Raw genomic sequence first — 20,347 nt, 5'->3', positions numbered from 1 at the left:
GAAGGGTAGCGGTCGTACGCCAATTACCATGTTTCTCTTTTATTAGATTAGATATTTTTTAAAACCACTTTTGTCTTTATTGATTTTAACTTTTTTAAAAAAATACGTTTTTATTGATTTTAGAGAGAATTGTAGGAAGAGGAAGCGAGATAGAAACATCAATGAGAAACACTGATTGGCTGCCTCCTGCATGCCCCCTACTGGGGATTGAGCCTGAAACCCAGGCATGTATCCTGTCTAGTGCATAGGACGACCTCAATCCACTGAGCCACACCGGCAGTCTATAATTACATTTTAATGACTGAATAATATAATCTGTCATACTGAGTTACTATAATTATTCAATATTTCCTTACTGAGGGACTTTTAGGTTGTTTCTATTTTTTTCTCTTGTAAATGTATTGCAGTGAATATTGTGCATAGATATATGTCTTCATCCTTGTCACTTCCTTGTAGTGAGTTTGGGGAGGTATTAGGTACATTTAGAAAATATAGAACAGAACAAGTTTTATCTCCAATCTGCTTTTGCCTTGCTGATCAGGCTTTCTCAAAATCATACATCTGAATCAAAAAAATAGAGAAGACACAGAACAAACCTAATCTTTGAACACCCAATGTATTCTGAAGGGAAAAGTTGGATTTTGTTATGCACATTATTTAAATCCCAACAATAGCCACTAACCTGTGTTGTGTGCCTCCAGCTGTGACAGGGAGTTCACAGCCACTTTGCATAGTGAACAATAAAGCAATTTTTTGGCTTTTTCTTCTTCCGATTCAGAGACAGTACCAGGAGCCCCATTTGTGCTCTTGGAGGGAGAAGTGTCTGCGCCCAGTGGCAGGGCTGTTGTGCCAGATTTGAGGAGAAAGGAGCCACCTTCAGAGTTTGACGGCTGGCTGGAACTGCTGACTTTTAGCTTCCCTCTGTCTTCTAAGAGAGACACAGAGAAATGGTATTAAAGCTTCATGTATCATATCAACACAGATAAATGGACATACAGGAGTTACAAATAAGAATTTGATTTCTATATTTGGTTTTACCCCAGCACAGAGTTTAGTCCATAAGTCTGATTACAACAGAATCCCATGCCATCAGTTTCCATATCAGGTCACCTGAAGGTCATGATAACATAAGAAATGACTCATTCTCCCACTTGAAGCCGGTAACTTTCTACCCTTGAATTGTAAATTTTGCTCCAGGATGTCTTTAATATATAGGGAAACCAGATACCCTCCAATATGATGACATTATGTGATAGTAACATGAAATAAGTCATTAGGCAACGGGAGTTTCATTCGACTACTCATGTTTTAATTAGGACATGAATATAAAGTTAAAATTCAATTTTTACACCAAGTTAAACATTTCAAGTTTGGTATGTGTGGCAGAAAGGAGGAAAGAAACATGGTTTATTTTGGTTATGATTAGTTAAGTTTTTGCTGCTCTTTGAATGGAAATGATTTATCTAAAATATAGGATGCAGAGTCCATTATACATATTAACTACTGCCACTCTAAGTTATAAATTTCTATTTTTGTATAATATTGTATAAATTTAATTATATTAATCAAATATTTATATACATTTCTGTATAATAATTTTTTCTTATCAAAACCCATTTTATTATTCTTTTTCTGTAAACTGTTTTCTGCTTCCCTTAATTCTTTTTTAAAAAAGTTAACCTTATTTTTGAGAGTAGTACAGATGTCTCTTTTTTTCTCCATTGACCCCCCTCCACTCCTTACCTGTCCCCCCTTCAGGCCTTCACCATACTATTGTCTGTGTCTACGGGTTGTGCATATATGCATATAAATTCTTTGGTTAATCTCTCCCCACCCAGCACCTCATAATGACATTAACCATAGGCACAATATGAGGTTTAACCAAATAAGTTACAGACATCTGGCATTTTGATCATGCAGCTACTAAATGATTATAATCCTTAAGGCCCATATGCAGTCTGTATGAGGGGCCAGAGCGACTTTAACTCTTCAGGGTTCATTTGCTATTCAAGACGCTCCGTTCAGTGGCTCCTTTGGGAAAGAAAAGGGAACTTCTTAAGCAACAGTGAAATCCATCACAGGTTTAATCCTACTAGAGCTGGTGCTCTTAGAAAAAGACCATAGATATGCTAATAAACTCTTATTAAGAGAGAAAGGGAATTAAACCTGAAGATATATTTGTTCATTGCCCAGCTAATTTGGAACCCTTTACCATGGGCCTGTGTACCATGGGATCTGTGTGATGACCAAGAGGCCAGGTGTGACCAAGGGAACAGCAACATGACAATATGTCTGTTCTGCATACCAGGCAAAGCAAAGCTTTCACACACATCAAACTAAAAGGAGATCACATCTCTACTTAATTGATTGAGGGATCAGCCGTTGACTCCCACCCCTTTTTCTGCCTTGGATCCATCCAGGTCAAGACCAGATATAGCAGGGATTCTACAGATGAATTCCAAGTCTGGATGGTATTTAAAATAAGTGAATGCTCAGGTCCATTTTTATCCTTGGATTCCACAATCTACATTCCTTTCCAGCAACTTTATTAAAACTTCAGGATGCCATGAAGTATGATGGAAAATATTTTAGATGTTCACTAAACTGACCTCAACAGTAGTAGAGAAGGAAATGGAATCATCCTTCCTAAATGATAATAGTGAGTAAATTAGATTGAAGATTATTTCAGGTCTGGAACACTTTTATCTATAAGGACCCCTCAGAGTAAAAATGCAGTGTTATAGAACACACCAAGTGAAATTAGTCAGTAATCTTAACATTTGCCCTTATGGCATTACTGTTTTTTATGACGGAAACCTAAGGTATTGCATAGCAAAATCTTTCCTTCAAACATTTCATAAAATATTTCATATAAATTTGACCTAAAGAATCTGACCTGTTTTAGTCCCTACTTATTCTCTCTCTTTTTCATATTACTATTTGAATGTCCCTTATATTGATCTCCTCCATATATTTCTACATTAACAAAGAATTTTACAATTTACAAAGTACTATCACTTACATTGTCTTCTTATCTCTCACAGCAAACTTGTGAAACAGGTAAGGCAGCAAATGATTATTCCTTTCTTAAAGATGAGAAAACTAGGGCTCATATAGATTAAATAATGTCCCATAGGTTAGTAGGTGGCATAAATGAGCATGATGCTTTCTCTAGCTATTCATGAGTGGTAGTGAATTAATCTTCCTGCACAAAGGGAGGAGTTCATATGGCACTAACATGATAAAAGACATACAACAGCCACCCAGAAAGGTGAAAAAGCTGTTACTTTGTTTTAAAATTGTAGTTTAATTTTAAAGCTTATTTCCCTTAAATGTCAATATTTACCATATTCAACAATTATCCAATTCAGGTAACATTGAGAAGGTGAACAAAACTACATCTTTTCTCTGTATCTCTATTTCTTTAAGAAAAATATTACATTTCCTTTTCATATCTCTTTTTCAAAAGTGGTCATTTATTCATTACCAGAGGCATATTAACAATATGCTAGTTGCTGACAATGTGCTAGACTGAAGAAAATAGTAAATAAAGCAGTTATAGACTTAAGAAAGTAACAGTTTAGCACGGGAAATGAGACAGTCATTCAGAGATTTCTAATTTATGATGGAATAGTTTCCAGTAAGAGGCATGGGAGCATGGAGCGGGGAAATGATTACTCCTGGCCTAGGAAAAAGGAGACATTTTTCATGAAGAAAGTGGCATTTTGTCTGGGTTTTGAAGGTCAGAGTTAGATAAGCATAGAATGGGATGAAAAGGAGTGGGAGGGGAATGGGTGGAATAAGTGGAAGCATGAGAGAATGCTTAGGTGTTAGAAAGTGGGGTTTGCCTGATGAATATCTGGTATCATCATAGATGATGACAACAATGCCTAACTTCGTTATTCCTCATTTTAATTGTTTGATATTTTTATCAAATCCCATTATATTATTTCTCTTTCCTTACTGGCATTTTAAAGCCTCCTTATTTTGTGTATTAGAAAATTTAATTAATATACTGTTTACTTCCTTTTTTTTTTTTTTAATAAGAGGCATGTCATTGGCAACTTCTGGTTAATATGAATTCCACTTTCAAGTATTCCCTCACATAAAGCAGGGCTCTGGCTGTCTTAATTATTTCCTGATTACTCAAACACCTTTTCAAAGGTTTTATCCTCCAGGATTTTGAAGCAAAATTTGCTCAGCTACATCAGAATTGCCCTTTGTAACAGATATCCATAATTTATGCAGCCAAGTGAATTTATTTCTTCAAAGTAGCCTCCTTGGGAGGTTCCACATTAATTTACTTATTTTCCAAAGCTCTCAACATTTTGAAAACCTCTTTTTGGGAGCTGTTTTCATATCCAGTTGATAAACCATGTGAAGGAAATCAGCTTTCAATATTTTTTACTCAAATTAACCCACCTATTCAATAAAACTGAGCACTATATGACTGAAATACAGCCTCGGAGAAAATGAAACATCCTAACACAGAAATGAAAAGAACATGCCAAATATTACATATTGGGCCAATCTGATGCTGGTGAGCCCTTCACGTACAATGCCACGTCATCATACCTAAAGGCAAATTCCAGAAACTCAGTGTCTTCTAGCACAGTTGATCACTGGGAAGCTTGCTAATTCCTAATGAACTACATTTCTATCTAATTTTTACATCTTGGCTTTTAGACTAATCCTGGAAGCAGTGAACGTTGTATATAAATTAAAGTGACTCTTCACTGAGTCAGAATCTGTATGTCCTTACCTTAAAAAAGCAAAGAAACTTATGCATTTTAAATAACTTAAGCCAGGTCACTAATTTCTTAAGTTCAAAACAGTCCAGGGCTGCAATTTTCTGCCAGGCTACAATCCTGACTTAGGATAGCCCTGCTCTCTCCATTTGAAAGCCTATGTCAATTGGGTCCTGGCCATTGGACTACACCCTGCAGTGACTTTGTGGCCCAACAATATGGCAGTCATTGCCCTCCTTGTCTGAGGTCTGCATGACAACTGCCCCACTGTCCCCTGCGCCACTTTGTTGGGGAGCAGAAGTTGTCAGTGTCACACTAAGATAAAACAGTGGCACCTCCAGATATTTCCATGTTGAAAGCTGGCACTGATAGTAATGAACTTGTCACTTTTAGTTCTTTTTTTTTTTTGGAACTTTTCTGAGAGTTTATTTGAGCCAAACAGAGGATATGCCTGCACTTGTCACTTTTCTAAAGGAGCACAAAAGAGGGCTTGTTTGCTAGTGTTTGAATCTAATGAACAGCTTTCTCCTATTTTATGTAGTTTTCCAGCCATTTGACTTGTACAATAGAAAAGTCACATTTCAACTTCTTCAGGGTGAAAAATTGCCCCCTTTCCGATTTGTCACTAAGAGATGTGAAACAGTTATTTCTGAGGCAGCTTTATTATGGAAAATAGAATAACTAACTCATGCCACTCAAATCAAGTCCCTCAGGGAGTAGGTCCAGTAACGATTCAAAAGCCAGGAATAAGATTAAAAATGAATTTTCTAGGTCGAATGAGGAGCAGGTTCTTTTTCTTCTAACTGAATGGCCCTTTACAAAGGAAACATAGGTTCTCAAGGTACAAGGAAAATGTTTGAATTCTGCTCCTCCCACCTCCTTCATCTCTAGATGAAGAGTTTAGGGTTCAGCTTTGACACTCCGGGTGTGGGGAAATGCACACTGACAATGGGAACGTCAGTCTGAGAGATGATGAGGAAACTGAGTTTTTCTTCATCTAAAAAGTGTATCTTTGTTTAATACAGAAAATATAAAAAATTTACAGTCAGCAAACAAGCTCATTGCTTCAGGCTGTTTGAGGGAGATAAGGGTCAGCCCTCACTCCTTCTGGACCTAAATGGGTCCTGCCTGTGCTAAGGGGCTGTGCAGACATTCAGGGGCAGGACTACCCAGGCATCAGAAGGCTACCAATCCTTTAAAAATACATATTACTAAAAGCTAATCATATTTCTACATTTTAAATCTAGCATTTGTGCCTAGACTCAGTCTGCTGACTTATTACTAAGTTGTCAAAGCCAGCTGCATATTGAAGAACTATAGGATGCAGGAGAAAGTTTGCTGGCCATAGAAAGTGATAGTAATTTAAGAGCCTATGATGTCCCCAAAGGAGTTTGTCTGGGGTTTCTCATCATGCTGAGTCCCTTAGGAATTTTGCAACAAGAGGACTTATAACCATGAACATAAGAGAATTGAGCAAGGAAGATATAGGACGTTGCATTACAGCTGGGACATTGTGAACCTCCCAAATATAATACAAAGCAAAAGACTAAGAGGTTGTTTACCATCTTATCTGTGGCCTGAGATACATAAACCTCATCAAGTCATCAGAAGAAGTTATCTTGCAAATGCCATGTGGAGAATAGGGGAGAAAAATGACAACCATAATCCTATCACACTGAACAGAAGTTTTTAACCTGGGTCAGTGGACACCTTATGGGGCCAATGAGTTCACAGGATCCATGAACTTGAATGACAAATATATCCTCATGTTCACTTATCTCTAACTGAAATGTAGCCTTTCTTTCAACTATAAGTGAAGACAACAAACAGCTGTAGCAGTACCTATAACTTTGTCACCAAGAGAAATCAGATATTTTCATTGGATATTATAACGGGCATAAGAAGCTTAAAATACCATTTATGCTCATCAACCCTTCAAAATTATGATAGATATTAGACCTATTGCTGTATCTTAATGAATGCATTGTATTAATTACTGTGTCACTATATCATAACAAGAAATTGAAAACTATATTTCAATGTAATTGTTTTTCTTTGTAAAACTACAAGTTTTCTTTTATGGATTTAAAAACATTTATTCGGGGACTAGGCTTCATTGGTTGGCCTTAAAAGAGGTTAAGAACCTCCATATTTACTATCATTTCATTCTGCTTTCATTTCTGTCCTTAGCTACCATTTTAACCACATCCTACCTATCCTAATTTTCCCTTCCATATCCCCAAGTTATTTAAACGGGATAGTCTTTCACATGTCAACTCCCGTGGAGTACCGGTCCCTCTGATGAGAGGATTTTCACCCTCTTCACCCCCATCCCCAAGCCAGGGTCCCTGTTTGTGTAGCTAACTTCTCACCCACCAGGCATAGATGCTTACTTCCTCTGCTTAGGCCTCCCCTCTAACTTCTCACCCACCAGGCATAGATGCTTACTCCCTCTGCTTAGGCCTCCTTCCCAGACAAGGTCAGCATCCCTTTCTTTTCATGCATCAAGCTTGTCATCACCTGCTCAGTTTCTACTCTTCTAGACATGCTTTCATGTGGGCAAGGCCCAAGTCTGCCTGACTCCCTGTCATATACCCAGTCCTATTGTGATGCTGGATATTCCATGGGGGCTCAATAAATATATGCAAATACACTACACACATGAGTAAACAATTTTAAACTTTCAATTTGATATAATTTGAAATTTTTTGATTTAATTATTACATGCATTTTTCATGTTGTTATTTTATTTACTTTAGAGCTACATAATATTCTATTGGATACAAGAACTTTAAATAATTTTTCTCATACTGATCATCTTATTGACAGTTTTCATTAACACAAATAATACTACAATGGACATCTTCATTCATAACATTTTTATTGTTTTGTTTTGCATTAGGATTATTTCCTTGGTGTTAATTAATTGGTCAATTGGAATAAACATTTTTGGGCGTTTCTTGATTTATCCTATGACATTGCTTTCCAAAAGGGTTTTCTCAGTTTGGAATTTTTAAAATATAAACAGAACATCTACTCAAGATTTTTCAAAGTACTTTAAAAAACTTTTGCTCTATGAGAATCATTATGTCTTATGGATGAGTCAAAGGATTGGGTAAAATTTTGGTTGAAAAGAATGAAATAAGTAACTTTTCCTAAACTCAAAATGTGGTACACTAATTTTCACATTGAGTAAAAATATTTGTTAATAGAGAAGTAAGAACTAAGATATTGTGCTAGGAAAGACAAATTATTATTTTTAAATTGATTTCAGAGATAGGAAAGGAGAGGGAGAGGGAGATAGAAACATCAATGATGAAAGAAAATTATTGATTGTCTGCCTCCTGCATGCCCCCTACTAAGGATCTGAACTGGAATAGAACTGTGACCTCCTGGTTCATGGGTCAATGCTCAACCACTAAGCCACAATGATCAAGCAGAAGACAAATTATTTTAACTTAGATATGAATTTTGCTAGTTAAATGGGCAAAAAGCATCATAAAACTCTGACAGAAGTTCAAATATTGGAGATCCAGGGACAAAATAATCTCTAATGTGACAAGAATTTCTAGTACTATGTCACTTCATATTTGAAAGAAATTAAAGCACATATTTTTTTAGAGGTGAAATAATTAACAGTGTACAAAAAGAATTGTACACTAAGAAAAATTTTTGCAAGAAGCTAGGAATACAATATATGGAATGACTAGTTTCTCCTATTTTTCTGACATAAATGCTAGCAGGAACTTGTCAGGCAGGGATGTGTTTCTCATTCTGATTACAACCTCTCCCCTCCTCCCGCTCCTTTGATCTCAGTAGCCAACTCTGGCTTCAGGAGGGCCACTTCTCCACATGAAGGACCCAATTTTCTCCTTCAACAAATGGGGATGTGCTAAATTGTCTCTTCTGTAGCTATACATAGAGCAGATCGTCAACCTATGAGATGGGTCATCTATCTTATTGAATACGAAGAAAAAGAACTAACCCATGACTTTTTGCCCTGTCCATGTAGAGGGGGGACACCAGAGCTTCCCCCATTCAATTCCACTTAATGATATTCATTTAAAATATGCTAACCATATATTAAACTGCTGTGTATAGGATGAAGTACCAGGAGCTGCAGGGGACATAATGGATGAGATGTATTAAGAATGAGTAAAAAGACATTTCGTCCATTATACAGAAATGTGAGGAAGACCAAAAAGGTCCTTCTACATCTTTAAACATCCCACTGGGAAAGTCGGGCTCATCGAGCCTTAATGTCCTGGAATGAAAACACAAGTGCAGTAATTACTATGAGACAATAAAGGCAGCACATAAAGAAGAGTGTAACTGCAGATCACTGTTGCATGGCAGGATGGCATGAAATGATCCTAGAGTCAAGATAAGGACAGGCTCTGGGAATTTCTTTGAACAAATGGTTGCTTTTTATGGCTCCCATTTATTGAGTGTCTGTTAAGTGATAGGCATGGATCCCGGCACATTTATTAGTTCATTAATCCTGACAGCAAACTGGGGAGTTAAGTATTAGTCCTCCCATTTTATAGATGGGGAAATAGAAGGTCAGTGAACATGGTCAAGGATAGAGGGTCAGTGAGAGGTGGAGCTAATCTGACCTCAAGCTCATGTTCTTTTTACTATGCAAAGTAGGTAAATAACACTCAAGAATTATACCTTGGTTAATTAATATATTTCTAGTCAAACTATTCAAAACTTAAAAACAACAACAAACGAAATGAGTTGTAAAATAGGATATATGGAAAGGGATAACGCTTTCTGAGTTTTGAGACTTCTAGCAGTATTACCTAGTGAAAAATAATCCCAAACGGCCTTCAAAAAGCATTTGCAGTACAGTCCACGAACCTTCATCCAAAGGTGACATATCCTGGTAGTGAATTTGAAGGACTGCCCCAGGGAGACTCTGGTCTTGAAACTACTTTCGATCTGAATGACTCTCAGCCACTATTTTCCCTCTCGAAGTTTCAGTTTCTAGCATTCACCCGAGGATTGTTATGATCATTAAATAAGATAGTATATATAAAATATTTAGCACATTAGTATCAGGCACATAATGATCATTCAGTTACACATTAATTATTACTAGTACTGCTGTTAAGATTATATTTTGCATATAAGCTTAATAAGCTTGGATCTGTTTTTCTAGAATATGTTCTATTAGGTACAGCATAATGGAAGATGATAGCTGATCACCTCTCACTGATTACAGCCAAAAGAGACAGCTGAAATAAGATACCATAGGACGAAAAAAAAAATCCAAGAAACTAATTACATCAATCATAGGAATATTTATTAGATTTTACATTTGCAAAGCTCTCTCATGATTATTTCATTTGCTCCATCCAACACTGTTGTGATGTTGCGAGCGCATTATTTGTACTTTGCAGATGAAAAAAGAGAGGCTCAAGAGTTCAACGCCTTCTCTGGAGTCATAGCTAGTCAAAAGAGCAAAGAGTACCACTGTCTACAGGTGTGTTTGCTGTCCAATACCATAGCCAGGAGTGGCTACTTAAAATTAAATATTCAGCTCTTCAGTAGCACAAGCCACATTTCCTGTGCTGCATAGCTATGTGTGGCTAATGGCACTCATGTTGGAAAATACACCATTTTTGCCACCTCAGAATGTTTAATTGAATAGTGCTGCCTATAGAAATGGGAGCACCAAACCAGTACTGCATGATACTATGCCCGATGTCTATAACTGTGAACCTGATTTTCAGAGGCAGAAGTCAGGAAAGATGAAAACACTACAGAAATGTTTCTATGAAAACACTTTAAGCTTTATACTATAAAGCTAAATTGGTAAGACACTAGACTTTAAGCATAATCAGAATCTGGCCCAGAATCCTCTAAAGTGCCTAGTACCAGTGCCCTTGCACACAGAATCTACAAATACTGATTGAGTAGTTAGTTCTATTTGATCACCCACCATTTCAGAAAAATATGTCATTTTAAGAGAATTCTTCCTGAAGCAAAAATGTGAAATGTCATAAAAATGTAAGTAATGACCTTTGTTAAGATTTCAAGGTCACCAATGGTTGTGCATTTAGGAAATCATTCAATGTGCATACAAAGTCCTTTTATATATTCCAATATAATTTACATGCAGACAAGTTTTTGCAGGGTGATATAACCCTCAAGGAGATATCCAAGATTTTGTTTTTTAGAATATTTTATAACATATCCCTAGTACATCATAAGTTAATAGATCCTCAGTAAATCATAAGTCAGTCTTAACTTTTGGTTTACTTTATTAGAGCAACAGCGGGCACTTCTCTCAGAAGTGGAGAACCTAACAATACTAGTAAATGCTCAGTATTATTTGGAAGAAAAGAAAAATAAAATGCTCAGAAGTTTCAGAAGTTAGTTTTCAGATCATGACACACTACACACTCTTAACTACCTAAGCGTGGTTAGCCTTGCCGGGCAGGTTGCTGTGTCAAAGTCAAGGTGCACAGGCAAAGACGGAGGCAGCTTCATTTTTCAAATTGACTTTGAAAGTCTTAATGATATATGTACATTTCATGAAAATATGAGCCCTAGTATAATGGTCTGTTCTCCTTAGACAGATGGGACTCAATTTATGTTCTATATGATTGTACCCCAGAATTTCATACTTAAGATGTTTGTCATAAATATAGTTAATCTATTATTTTATGAGGGATACTAAATCTCAGCCTCCTGGATTTGGATAGATGTATGCCAAATTTATGATGGTGCTCATCTATAAATGACAGATGCTGCCAAAGCAGAAAACTATCATTTTTTTTTCCTACTCAACACCACAAGGTCCTGTTGCTGGAGACAGACAGGGGGGAAGAGGCAGTTACGAAGACCTTGCTAGCTAATCGATGGAGTCCTGCGGCAGTCAGCGGAAATGAGAAGTTGTCATTTGGAAAACCTGGCCCCATTTGTAACAACACATAAAAACTGTGGAACACGCAGGGGAACCCATAAAAATGACGAGGCGAGGGTCTGTATTTGTATCCTTGGCAGAAAAACTCTTGGACAAAATTGAAAATGCTCTTTCATAAGGCAACAGGGTGATCATAAAAAGCTGAACTGCAGCCTTTGCAGGCAAATCACATGGATCTATTGGTTGATCACTGCTCTGGGTTCACACCCAAGAGACTGCACCATGCAGAAGGACAACATACTGAAAGGAGCTGTTTTGAGATATCCTATCTTCTTTCCTTCCTTCTTATGTCTTTTCTGACATTGTCATCTCATCGTCTGCATGGTATGGTCATGGGTATGGGATAAATAAAATAATCTCCATCTCCTCAGTGGAAATATTTTAGATGGAATGATTCCAAATGTTACTGAAAATTTGGATAGTGTTTAGAACAACTCAACTGGACACCCTAGGAGACAGTTCAAGGCTCGTGCCATACTGACGATGCCCTTCCCAATGTTGATCTCTATCTCAGCCAGTATATTTGGCTTAGACACATAAAGTCTACAATTGTCAAGCTGGAGTTTTGAGAACATTTGTAATTTACCTGAAATGAGTGTTTTCATTCAAACATGTCCTTGAAAAGATCTGTAAGTTCTAAAGCTTTGCTCTATTATGGTTAAATGCTACAAACAACATACTTCATAGGAATGAAAAATTATCAATAAAACAATGCCTTAATGGCCCTTTCAATACCATAGCTCCTACTAAAAAATATCAACAGTCAGCAAGCAATTTAAAAGTAACATATGGTCCTACCCACTAATTCTTTAAAAAGTGTTTTAGTGATCTGACTTTGCCCATTGGGATACTTGTATTTTCTCCCCCAGGTAAGAGAGAGAAATTTAGAAGTAATGGGAATAACATAATATGCAAGGGGCAAGGAGTCCCTAGTCCTGCTCTAACCCCTGGGATATGAGTTGTGGACCTCACACAGACCATTTAACCCTTCCAAGACCCCAGGTTCTTCATTGTTACCTTGGTAGCAGCTCAAGGTTTCAACTATTATTTTTCTTTGTAGTCCAAATATCCAACACAATAAAAAAACACACACATGCTAGGTTAGAAATTCTTTTAGGGCAAGAGAATTTCTTTCTGTTCACTGATGCATCCCAGCACCTGGCAAAATATACAGATGTACTATACTCCATAGTACAATAATATCTATTTGTTGAGTAAGTAAATGGATATGAAGTTTGTTGTATGAATCAATGAAAGATGAATACTAATTTCAGCCCTACCAACTACAGGGTTGTGGAGAGGGTCATATGAAAACTTATATGTGACTGAATCTTATAAACTGAATAAATTTAAGGTGTTCCTAAATTTATAAAAATATCTGTAGCATTTTAAGTCATTCCATTGGCATTCATCTATTTAGACAGCAACCGACTAACGGCTGTTTAGCTCTACGTAGCTTTACATACTTTGGAGAACTAGAAATGTATCTTCTCAATCTTGATATCTAATTGATATCTATTGCTAAAGCCTAGACAGATGGACCATTAGGTTCACTATCAAAATATTTTATCATTAGGTTGATTATCACAATATTTTATTATTTTCAAGAAATAAGGTTTTTCAAAGGCTCTTTTTTTTTTGAACCTGCTATGAGTGGTTAAATGCTGTCACAAAAGAACATTCCATTTGATGTATGGGGCATATTATCACAGGGAGGTGTATTGTCATATGGCATTATGGCACTTGAACTCCAGGGAGAAATTTGGGTAAAGTGTCTGGCCAATATGTTCTCACCAACTTCCTAAAGCTGCCTAATGCTTGCTGTGTTTTGACCCCAATTCTCCCAAAGCACATTTCTCCTCCTTCCTACTATGGTTTGAACTCCCATTAATGTGTCATTAAAAGTTGGGATAGATCCTAGGAGACCATAAAAGACATTTCTTTGGATTTTACATTTAATTCTACGCCAACTTCTAAAATATGAACAGGACAGCTCTTCTTACTTAACTGCCTTTAATGAAACATATTTTTTTTCTAATCGAGTATATAATCCAGATAATACAATCTTTGACAGAGTATTGTTTCATAGAAGCAACAATATCCTATAAAAAAATAAAACCAGGCAGGAGGTCCAGAGATGATGAATCTTGTTCTTCCAAACACTGGGTAACCTCCAGCAAATAACTGCCACAGCAGGGACCTGGCCTCAGTGTGCTGCTTTGTAAACTTGAGATAACATTTGACCTTAATACCTGATCAACCTGGGTTAAAATTAATTAGATTATTTATATATATGTTCTGTTCTTTGAAAAGAGTGTGATAAAATAATCCACTATTTATTACCTATTCATTAAATAACACAATTCAGTGATTCTATGACATAAAGAACAAAAATTCTTTATTACCAAGTTTGGAGTAGCTTCCTCCTAGACTGCAGAGCTTTGGAACCAGTATTTATGGGGTCTAACTAACAAAAGTCTTTTCCTACACAGTCTCTTTAGCTAAAGGGGCTTTTGTAAACTTTCCTCTTACAGTAATGAAATGATTCTCCAATGGCCTTGGGCAGCCCCAGGAAAGCATTCTGGAGTCTCTTCCACAAACCATACAGTAATGTGAAGAGCAGAAGAGAAGTGTGTGTGGGTGTGTGCGTGTGCATGTGCGCATGTGTGCATGTGTGCGTGTGTGTGTGTGTATGTGTTTCTAACAACAGAGAGGTGTCTGAAGAGAGAGGCAAACAGAGAAAGGGATATATTCTTTTTGTCTCCTTTAATAGACACTGGTCCTCAACTAGCCACTAAAACAAGATGACTCATCCATCTTGGGCCCTGAAGATGACTCATCCATCTTGGGCCCTGAGGGCAGGTGTGAGTGTGTGAAAGCCTAGTAAACATCCAGTTTCATGGTGTACATGCTAGAAAAATGAATGTTTCCTCTTCTCTCTGAATCATTTAGTTTTAACTGACTCAGAAAAATTGCTGATTCACTGGGACTGTGAAATATGGGCTCTTCTTAAAACGTACTTCTACTAGTGGCCCATTTCCAAGTACCAAAGCTCTGCTGTTAGTTAACTCACTGCTTTGTACATAGTTCCCTTAACTCCTAGAGTTCATTTGTAACTCTGAGGGAAACTCTCAGAGATCTTCAAAAAGCAAATATAGAGCATGTTTTCAGATTCATTTAATAATGCCACTCTCTCAGAAAACTTTGCCATTTTGCTCCTCCACTCCCCTTCATTGTGGTAAAAGAACACAAAAACACGTATTAGTAGATAAGTTTAAAAATTCCTTCACTGAAAAAAATCTAGAGTAAAAATCAAACATAAAATGAATAGAAAGGAATCATAAAGTCAAGTCAGTATTTTAGATCCATTTCTTGATTTTTGTCTAAACACACTGTGACCAAGCAGACCATATATACATATTTATATATACATATTTATGCACACATATATACTTAAATGTATATATTTAACAACATGGAATGGTAATATACCAAATGCTTAGATTCCATGCAAACACATAACCTCCTGTGAAGGAAACATATTAATATTATAAAAACAAATCATGGAGAAAACATGCAACAGCTGAGCGGAGGAGAATGGGGTTGGGGCAAGGGACCAGGGGAACACAAAGAATGTAAAGAACAAAAAGTGTCATTGACCTGATTTGTCAGAGCTGTTGCCTGTGAGTGGAGTGATGGAGCAGCTGGGGTTAGCCTTTGCGCTGTCCTTGGAAGAAACCATTTTGGGTTTAGTTTTCGTTGCCTCTAGTGCTTTGACCTTCTTGGCATGTTTACTTCCTTTGTAGTGGGCCTCGGCCTGGCTCTACAAAGGAGAACAAATCAGGCTCATTTCTTTTGGCTACTTACAAACACCACAATGGATGATCATGCAGGAAAATATACATTCAATCATATGCAACATGGACATTTACCACTCAGAACTTGGCTACGTTTTGGCATTTAATGAAGTGGTAGAACAGTACCTAAGAGGTTTTTGCATATTGAAACCCTCTCTATAACAGGGAAGACCCCTGTCTTTGAGAACCAGAGGACAACAGGGCCAGCACAAAATTGTGACAAAGGTAAGCTTTGATAGCAGTGCCTTCTACACTGTCCGATGGGGTTACTTTTCAAACATTTAGCTGGTAGCAAGGTGCTTTGAGTGTCCTACCCATGCATAGCCTTCCAAACCATTTCATTTTGTTTCCTCCTTCAGCTAAAACCTGTCTGCCCTGAATCTAGTTTCTTCTGGACTCTGCTCTGAGAGCAAGTGATGTAACAAAGCAACTTGCTAGTGAGTGAAGATGGCACCGCATTTTGGAGTCATCTACATGTGTTTCATATAACATTTTGATGATTTCAGTTCTGAAATAGGTGATGTAAGCCATAAAGGGGGTAGGGACAGTCATTGTTTATGATTTCTGATGTGATTCTGAAGTCTAAGCAGTTATTGTTACATTCACATATACATGAAGCATGGGTAGAACTGTGACTTCAATATTGGATCAAAAGGAAGAAAAGAGATAAAGACAAGTGACTGTTAAAAACTTTAAAAAGACAAAAACAAATTACAGCAAAACAAGAAAACATTTAGTCAATTTACTGACATTTGGAAAATTCCCCTCTGACTAAAGAACAAGGATTTTATTTTTTGGCATCAAGTACTAATATAGAGACTAATAAAAGAATATGTATATTCACTTTGATTTCATTTTGAATAGACCCTGAAAATATAAATATCCACTTGGTGAAAAAATTCAACATACATTATATGACATATTAGCTTACTTATAAAAGTGAAGTGAATAATACAACTATCAGATAAAATTAGTTTTTGTGAGAGGATTTCTAAAGTAATAACACTTTTACATCAGTTCTCCTTATATAACTTTATGTGTTTGAAGATTACTATACCAAAGCTTTCATTCATTTTCCTCAACAAGCAGGATATAAGTGGTGTGTGTGTGTATGTGTGTGTGTGTGTGTGTGTGTGTGTGTGTGTGTGTGTGTGTTTATCTGTGTAGGTAGGTAGGTAGAACTGACAATAGACACAATGAGCCAGGTTATAATTCTATGTTTCAACAACAGATATATAAGTCATTTTTCTAGTGTATAACCCCAATCACCCAAGGTCAGTGACCTTGTATTGACTGTACACAATCCCTAACTTCCTGAATATCAATCCATAAGTGTTGTTTTAGATCATCATTGACTTATCATTGCTCTTTGTTGGTTTTCTCAGGGACTTCTCATTATGTATTCTGTTGAGCTGGAAAAATTCCAAGGGAGGAGAAAAGTGTAACATTATTTAAGTCTTATTTATTATCAACCAAGAATGGTTAAATCCAGCTAATATAGCTGGGTAGGTATAAACTAAGAAAATATACAAATACACATTTAAAAATTGATAATGTGAAGTGATAATAATAATGAATAATATTATAAATCCTTTGCCAAATGTAGTTCTAAATGTATTAAATGTATTAGCTCATTTAATTCTCATAATACTTTGTAAGGTAGGATTATTAGCCAGTACATTACAAATAAAAACCGGCACAGAAAAGTTAAATAACTTATCAAAATTCACAAAGGTAGGTGTAGAAGCCATTTTGCAGATTGAAATGCTTATATGTGTATCCCTATTTAATTATATACCCATACACTATACATATACATACTCACACTGATGTAACATGATTTTATAAGGAGTGAAAAATTATACAAACAAAACACACTTTTAATCGCTTAGTAAAAGATTATATTTTAATAGAAGTTTCTTTGAGTATGGAATACCTACTTAATTCGTGGGAAATGTACTAGCATAACATATTAGGCCTGATCCTTGTGATAAGTAGCTAAGAAAAGTCCCACTTGTTAGGTATATAATAACTTCTACAGATATTAGGAGACCTCCTCCTCTTTCCAAGTATACTGAATAGCGAGATGTTTACTTTAGTGTCCTTTGGCTAAAGAAACATACGGTTCTCAAAATAAAACCTCCTCGCACAAGAGAAGCAGAGTGTCATTTCCTCATTACTGGCATCAATGCAGAAAGTTAACAGCATCAGTTAGCACCTGGGATAAAGATCCAGCTAAATGATACCTCACTGGATGCCAAGATGGAAAGAACTGTCCATAGCCATGATTCACTTTCCTTTTGAGTTCTGCTAATGGAGAGAAGTACAAGGATTCTTAGCTTCTACTGATCATTGTTTGGGAAATTTCCTGGAATAAAGCAGTGGCAGGCACCACTCACTCACATTAGGCATCCTTTCAATGCCCCGGTGGTATTCTCGGTATTAGCACTTTGCTATCCCCGCTACTGTATCTGAGGCGGTGTCAACAGCTTCTAAATCCTTGGCAAATCTTCAAGTGAAACTGAGACGCCATTAATTAGTAACATGATTAACCTGACTTAATTATCTAGGAATCTCCTTATTTGAGAAGTGAAAGAAATAAGGACAAGAGCCAGAAAACCCATGAACGAGGCAACACAATCAAGCTCAATCAGCAATGGCTCTTGTATCACTTCTAAGAGACCTGGTTGACCAAACTGACTTGTACTTTACACTTTAATGACTAACCAGCAGACACATATTTGTCTAGCACTAATGGCTTGTTTTCTGCTTCCACTCCAAAAGTGATACTGTGCTCCCGACCAGAGTGATCAAAAAAACCTCTTGCCAAGAACTGCCAGAATTAGAGAGTTGTCTAAACCACCATTCTGACCTCCATGCAAGAATTCATTGGTATCTAGTATCTCCTCTCAGAGGTCACTCTGGTAGCCACCTGACCACCCACTGGTAGAGAAACAGCATTGACAGGAAATGATTTTTTTTCTTTCATTCATATCCATTTTTGTTGCTAAAGCCATTCACTTTCCTGAATCCTCTACAATTCGTGGGACCCTACTGGTGCAAACAAAAAAGATGAATAATGAAAATGTATCGCTTTAAAAATAAAAATAGAATCATAAATTCTAAAATTCACCATGCTCTCATTTTAGTTCTTATCTTATTTCTAATTTGTGCTTCAGAGAAGTGGCTAGGATGTTGAAACATGATGTTTTGAATGTGGTCACTTTGTAGAGAAACTCACAAAGTGTCTGGGAAAGGACGATATCACAGGAGAAAGTCCTCAACTATTTATTTACCAATTAAACCATTTGTTTTGCATTTCAAAAAGTAATTTGAACTATTCCTTTAATCTAAAAAAGTTCATCATTAAAACTATTGGCATCTTCTTTTATTCTGAGGCAAATTTCAATGTGTTAAGCAGCGTTATATGGGAAATAGCAGAGGCCAGTTAATTTTCTGAAAAACTCTATACACTAAAATGCCAAACATAACAGATGTCAAATGAACTGGCGTAAAAAGAGGCTAAACTAACAAGGGGAAAACCTGATAATTCATTCCACAAGGAATTATTTAGCACCTGTCTTGTGCTAAACATTGTGAAAGTTTAAAAGCAAAGACCCCTACTTGCAAGATTGGTAAGAAAAGACATGCATACAAATAACTCGAACCCGAAGCAGAGAGTGGAAGTGTAAATGGGAGGTAAAGAGCAGCAGAGGCTTATGGGCAGGGAAGGAGAGGTTCATCTCTTCGGATTGCAGGGGATCACCAAAACTTCATGAAAAGGGGGCGTGAGAGCTGTGTCCTGCTCTGGGACAGAGTTCCGAAGTGGCAGTGTGAAAGGGAGGTACGTCAGGCAAAGGGAGCAGAAGGTGCTGGGCAGTGAAGTTCTGTGAACTATGCAATGTTTCTTAAGCAATGCACCTTTCCATGTCACAAGAGCACAGAGATAAAAGGAACAACAGGGAAGGGCTGCCACGTTGTGCTACCTCAAAAATTATCTGCTGTAAAAGAAAAAACGCAATAGCTGTCTAAAATTTTTTAAAAGAAGTTCTATTGGTAGGCACCTTGCAGAGACGGTTATGAAAATGTTGCTTTTATGTCACAGATTTTATCCTCCAAACTATAAGCATATATTAAAAGAAAAAATTATTTATATTAAAGCTTTCATAATTATTTGAGATAAAAGCATGGAATTTGAAATACTATAGTTAAACCTATTAAGAAACCAACTAAAGATTACTGAGTAATAGCTAGATGATTACTTGAATCTTTGCTTTAATAGAAGACTATTTTTAACTATTAAAATGCTCTTTGCATATACTTGTTGCACTGACAAGACCACACACACTCTCAGAGATGAAGCTACATCATAAGATGCACTCAGAAGGAAAGCTTATGCAATCCAAAGCCTGCAGGTAAGTCTTTCTGCGGATACTTAAAACAAGACCTGCAATGTCAGTAATGCCATACTACTGGCTTTGATATTCACTTCATTCAATCTTCATCTACTATGACCTGTTGAAAACAAAGTCTAGAAAAAAATTATAACCATTATGAGATTTTTAGCTTAAAAAGATACAATTTTCTTTGCTAATTTCTAATTTCTAGCTAAGTGAAACACTTCAGGTTACAATGGCTTGTCCAGGGCCACTACATTACATAACTCTCTGGGGGTGGAGGGCACTCACATGTATAATTCAGTGTGGATGGTGTCCTCTGATTCCTGCAAGGTCATAGTTCTGGCTATGGCATGCCATATTTACTGGCTTTATAATATATATGTAAAAAAAACCCATCAACTCCAAATA

General features: G+C 36.7%; 1 protein-coding gene across 5 annotated transcripts in view; it reads right to left on the bottom strand.

Moving 5' to 3' along the window:
- The window catches only part of ZNF385B (zinc finger protein 385B), a 349,071-nt gene that overhangs the window by 6,284 nt on the left and 322,440 nt on the right, over positions 1-20,347 (bottom strand). For all 5 annotated transcript variants that reach the window (XM_006760561.2, XM_006760563.2, XM_006760566.2 and 2 more), the window contains 2 exons: positions 15,343-15,505; positions 683-928 (listed from right to left, as the gene is read on the bottom strand). In XM_006760561.2, coding sequence (XP_006760624.1) covers positions 683-928; positions 15,343-15,505 — 409 coding nt within the window. The remainder of the gene's footprint in view (positions 1-682; positions 929-15,342; positions 15,506-20,347) is intronic.

This window comes from Myotis davidii, unplaced genomic scaffold (genome assembly GCF_000327345.1).
Source record: "Myotis davidii unplaced genomic scaffold, ASM32734v1 scaffold370, whole genome shotgun sequence".
NCBI lineage: Eukaryota > Metazoa > Chordata > Mammalia > Chiroptera > Vespertilionidae > Myotis > Myotis davidii.
Note: the sequence above shows the minus strand (reverse complement) of the source record. Positions and strands in the feature narration are given on the sequence as shown.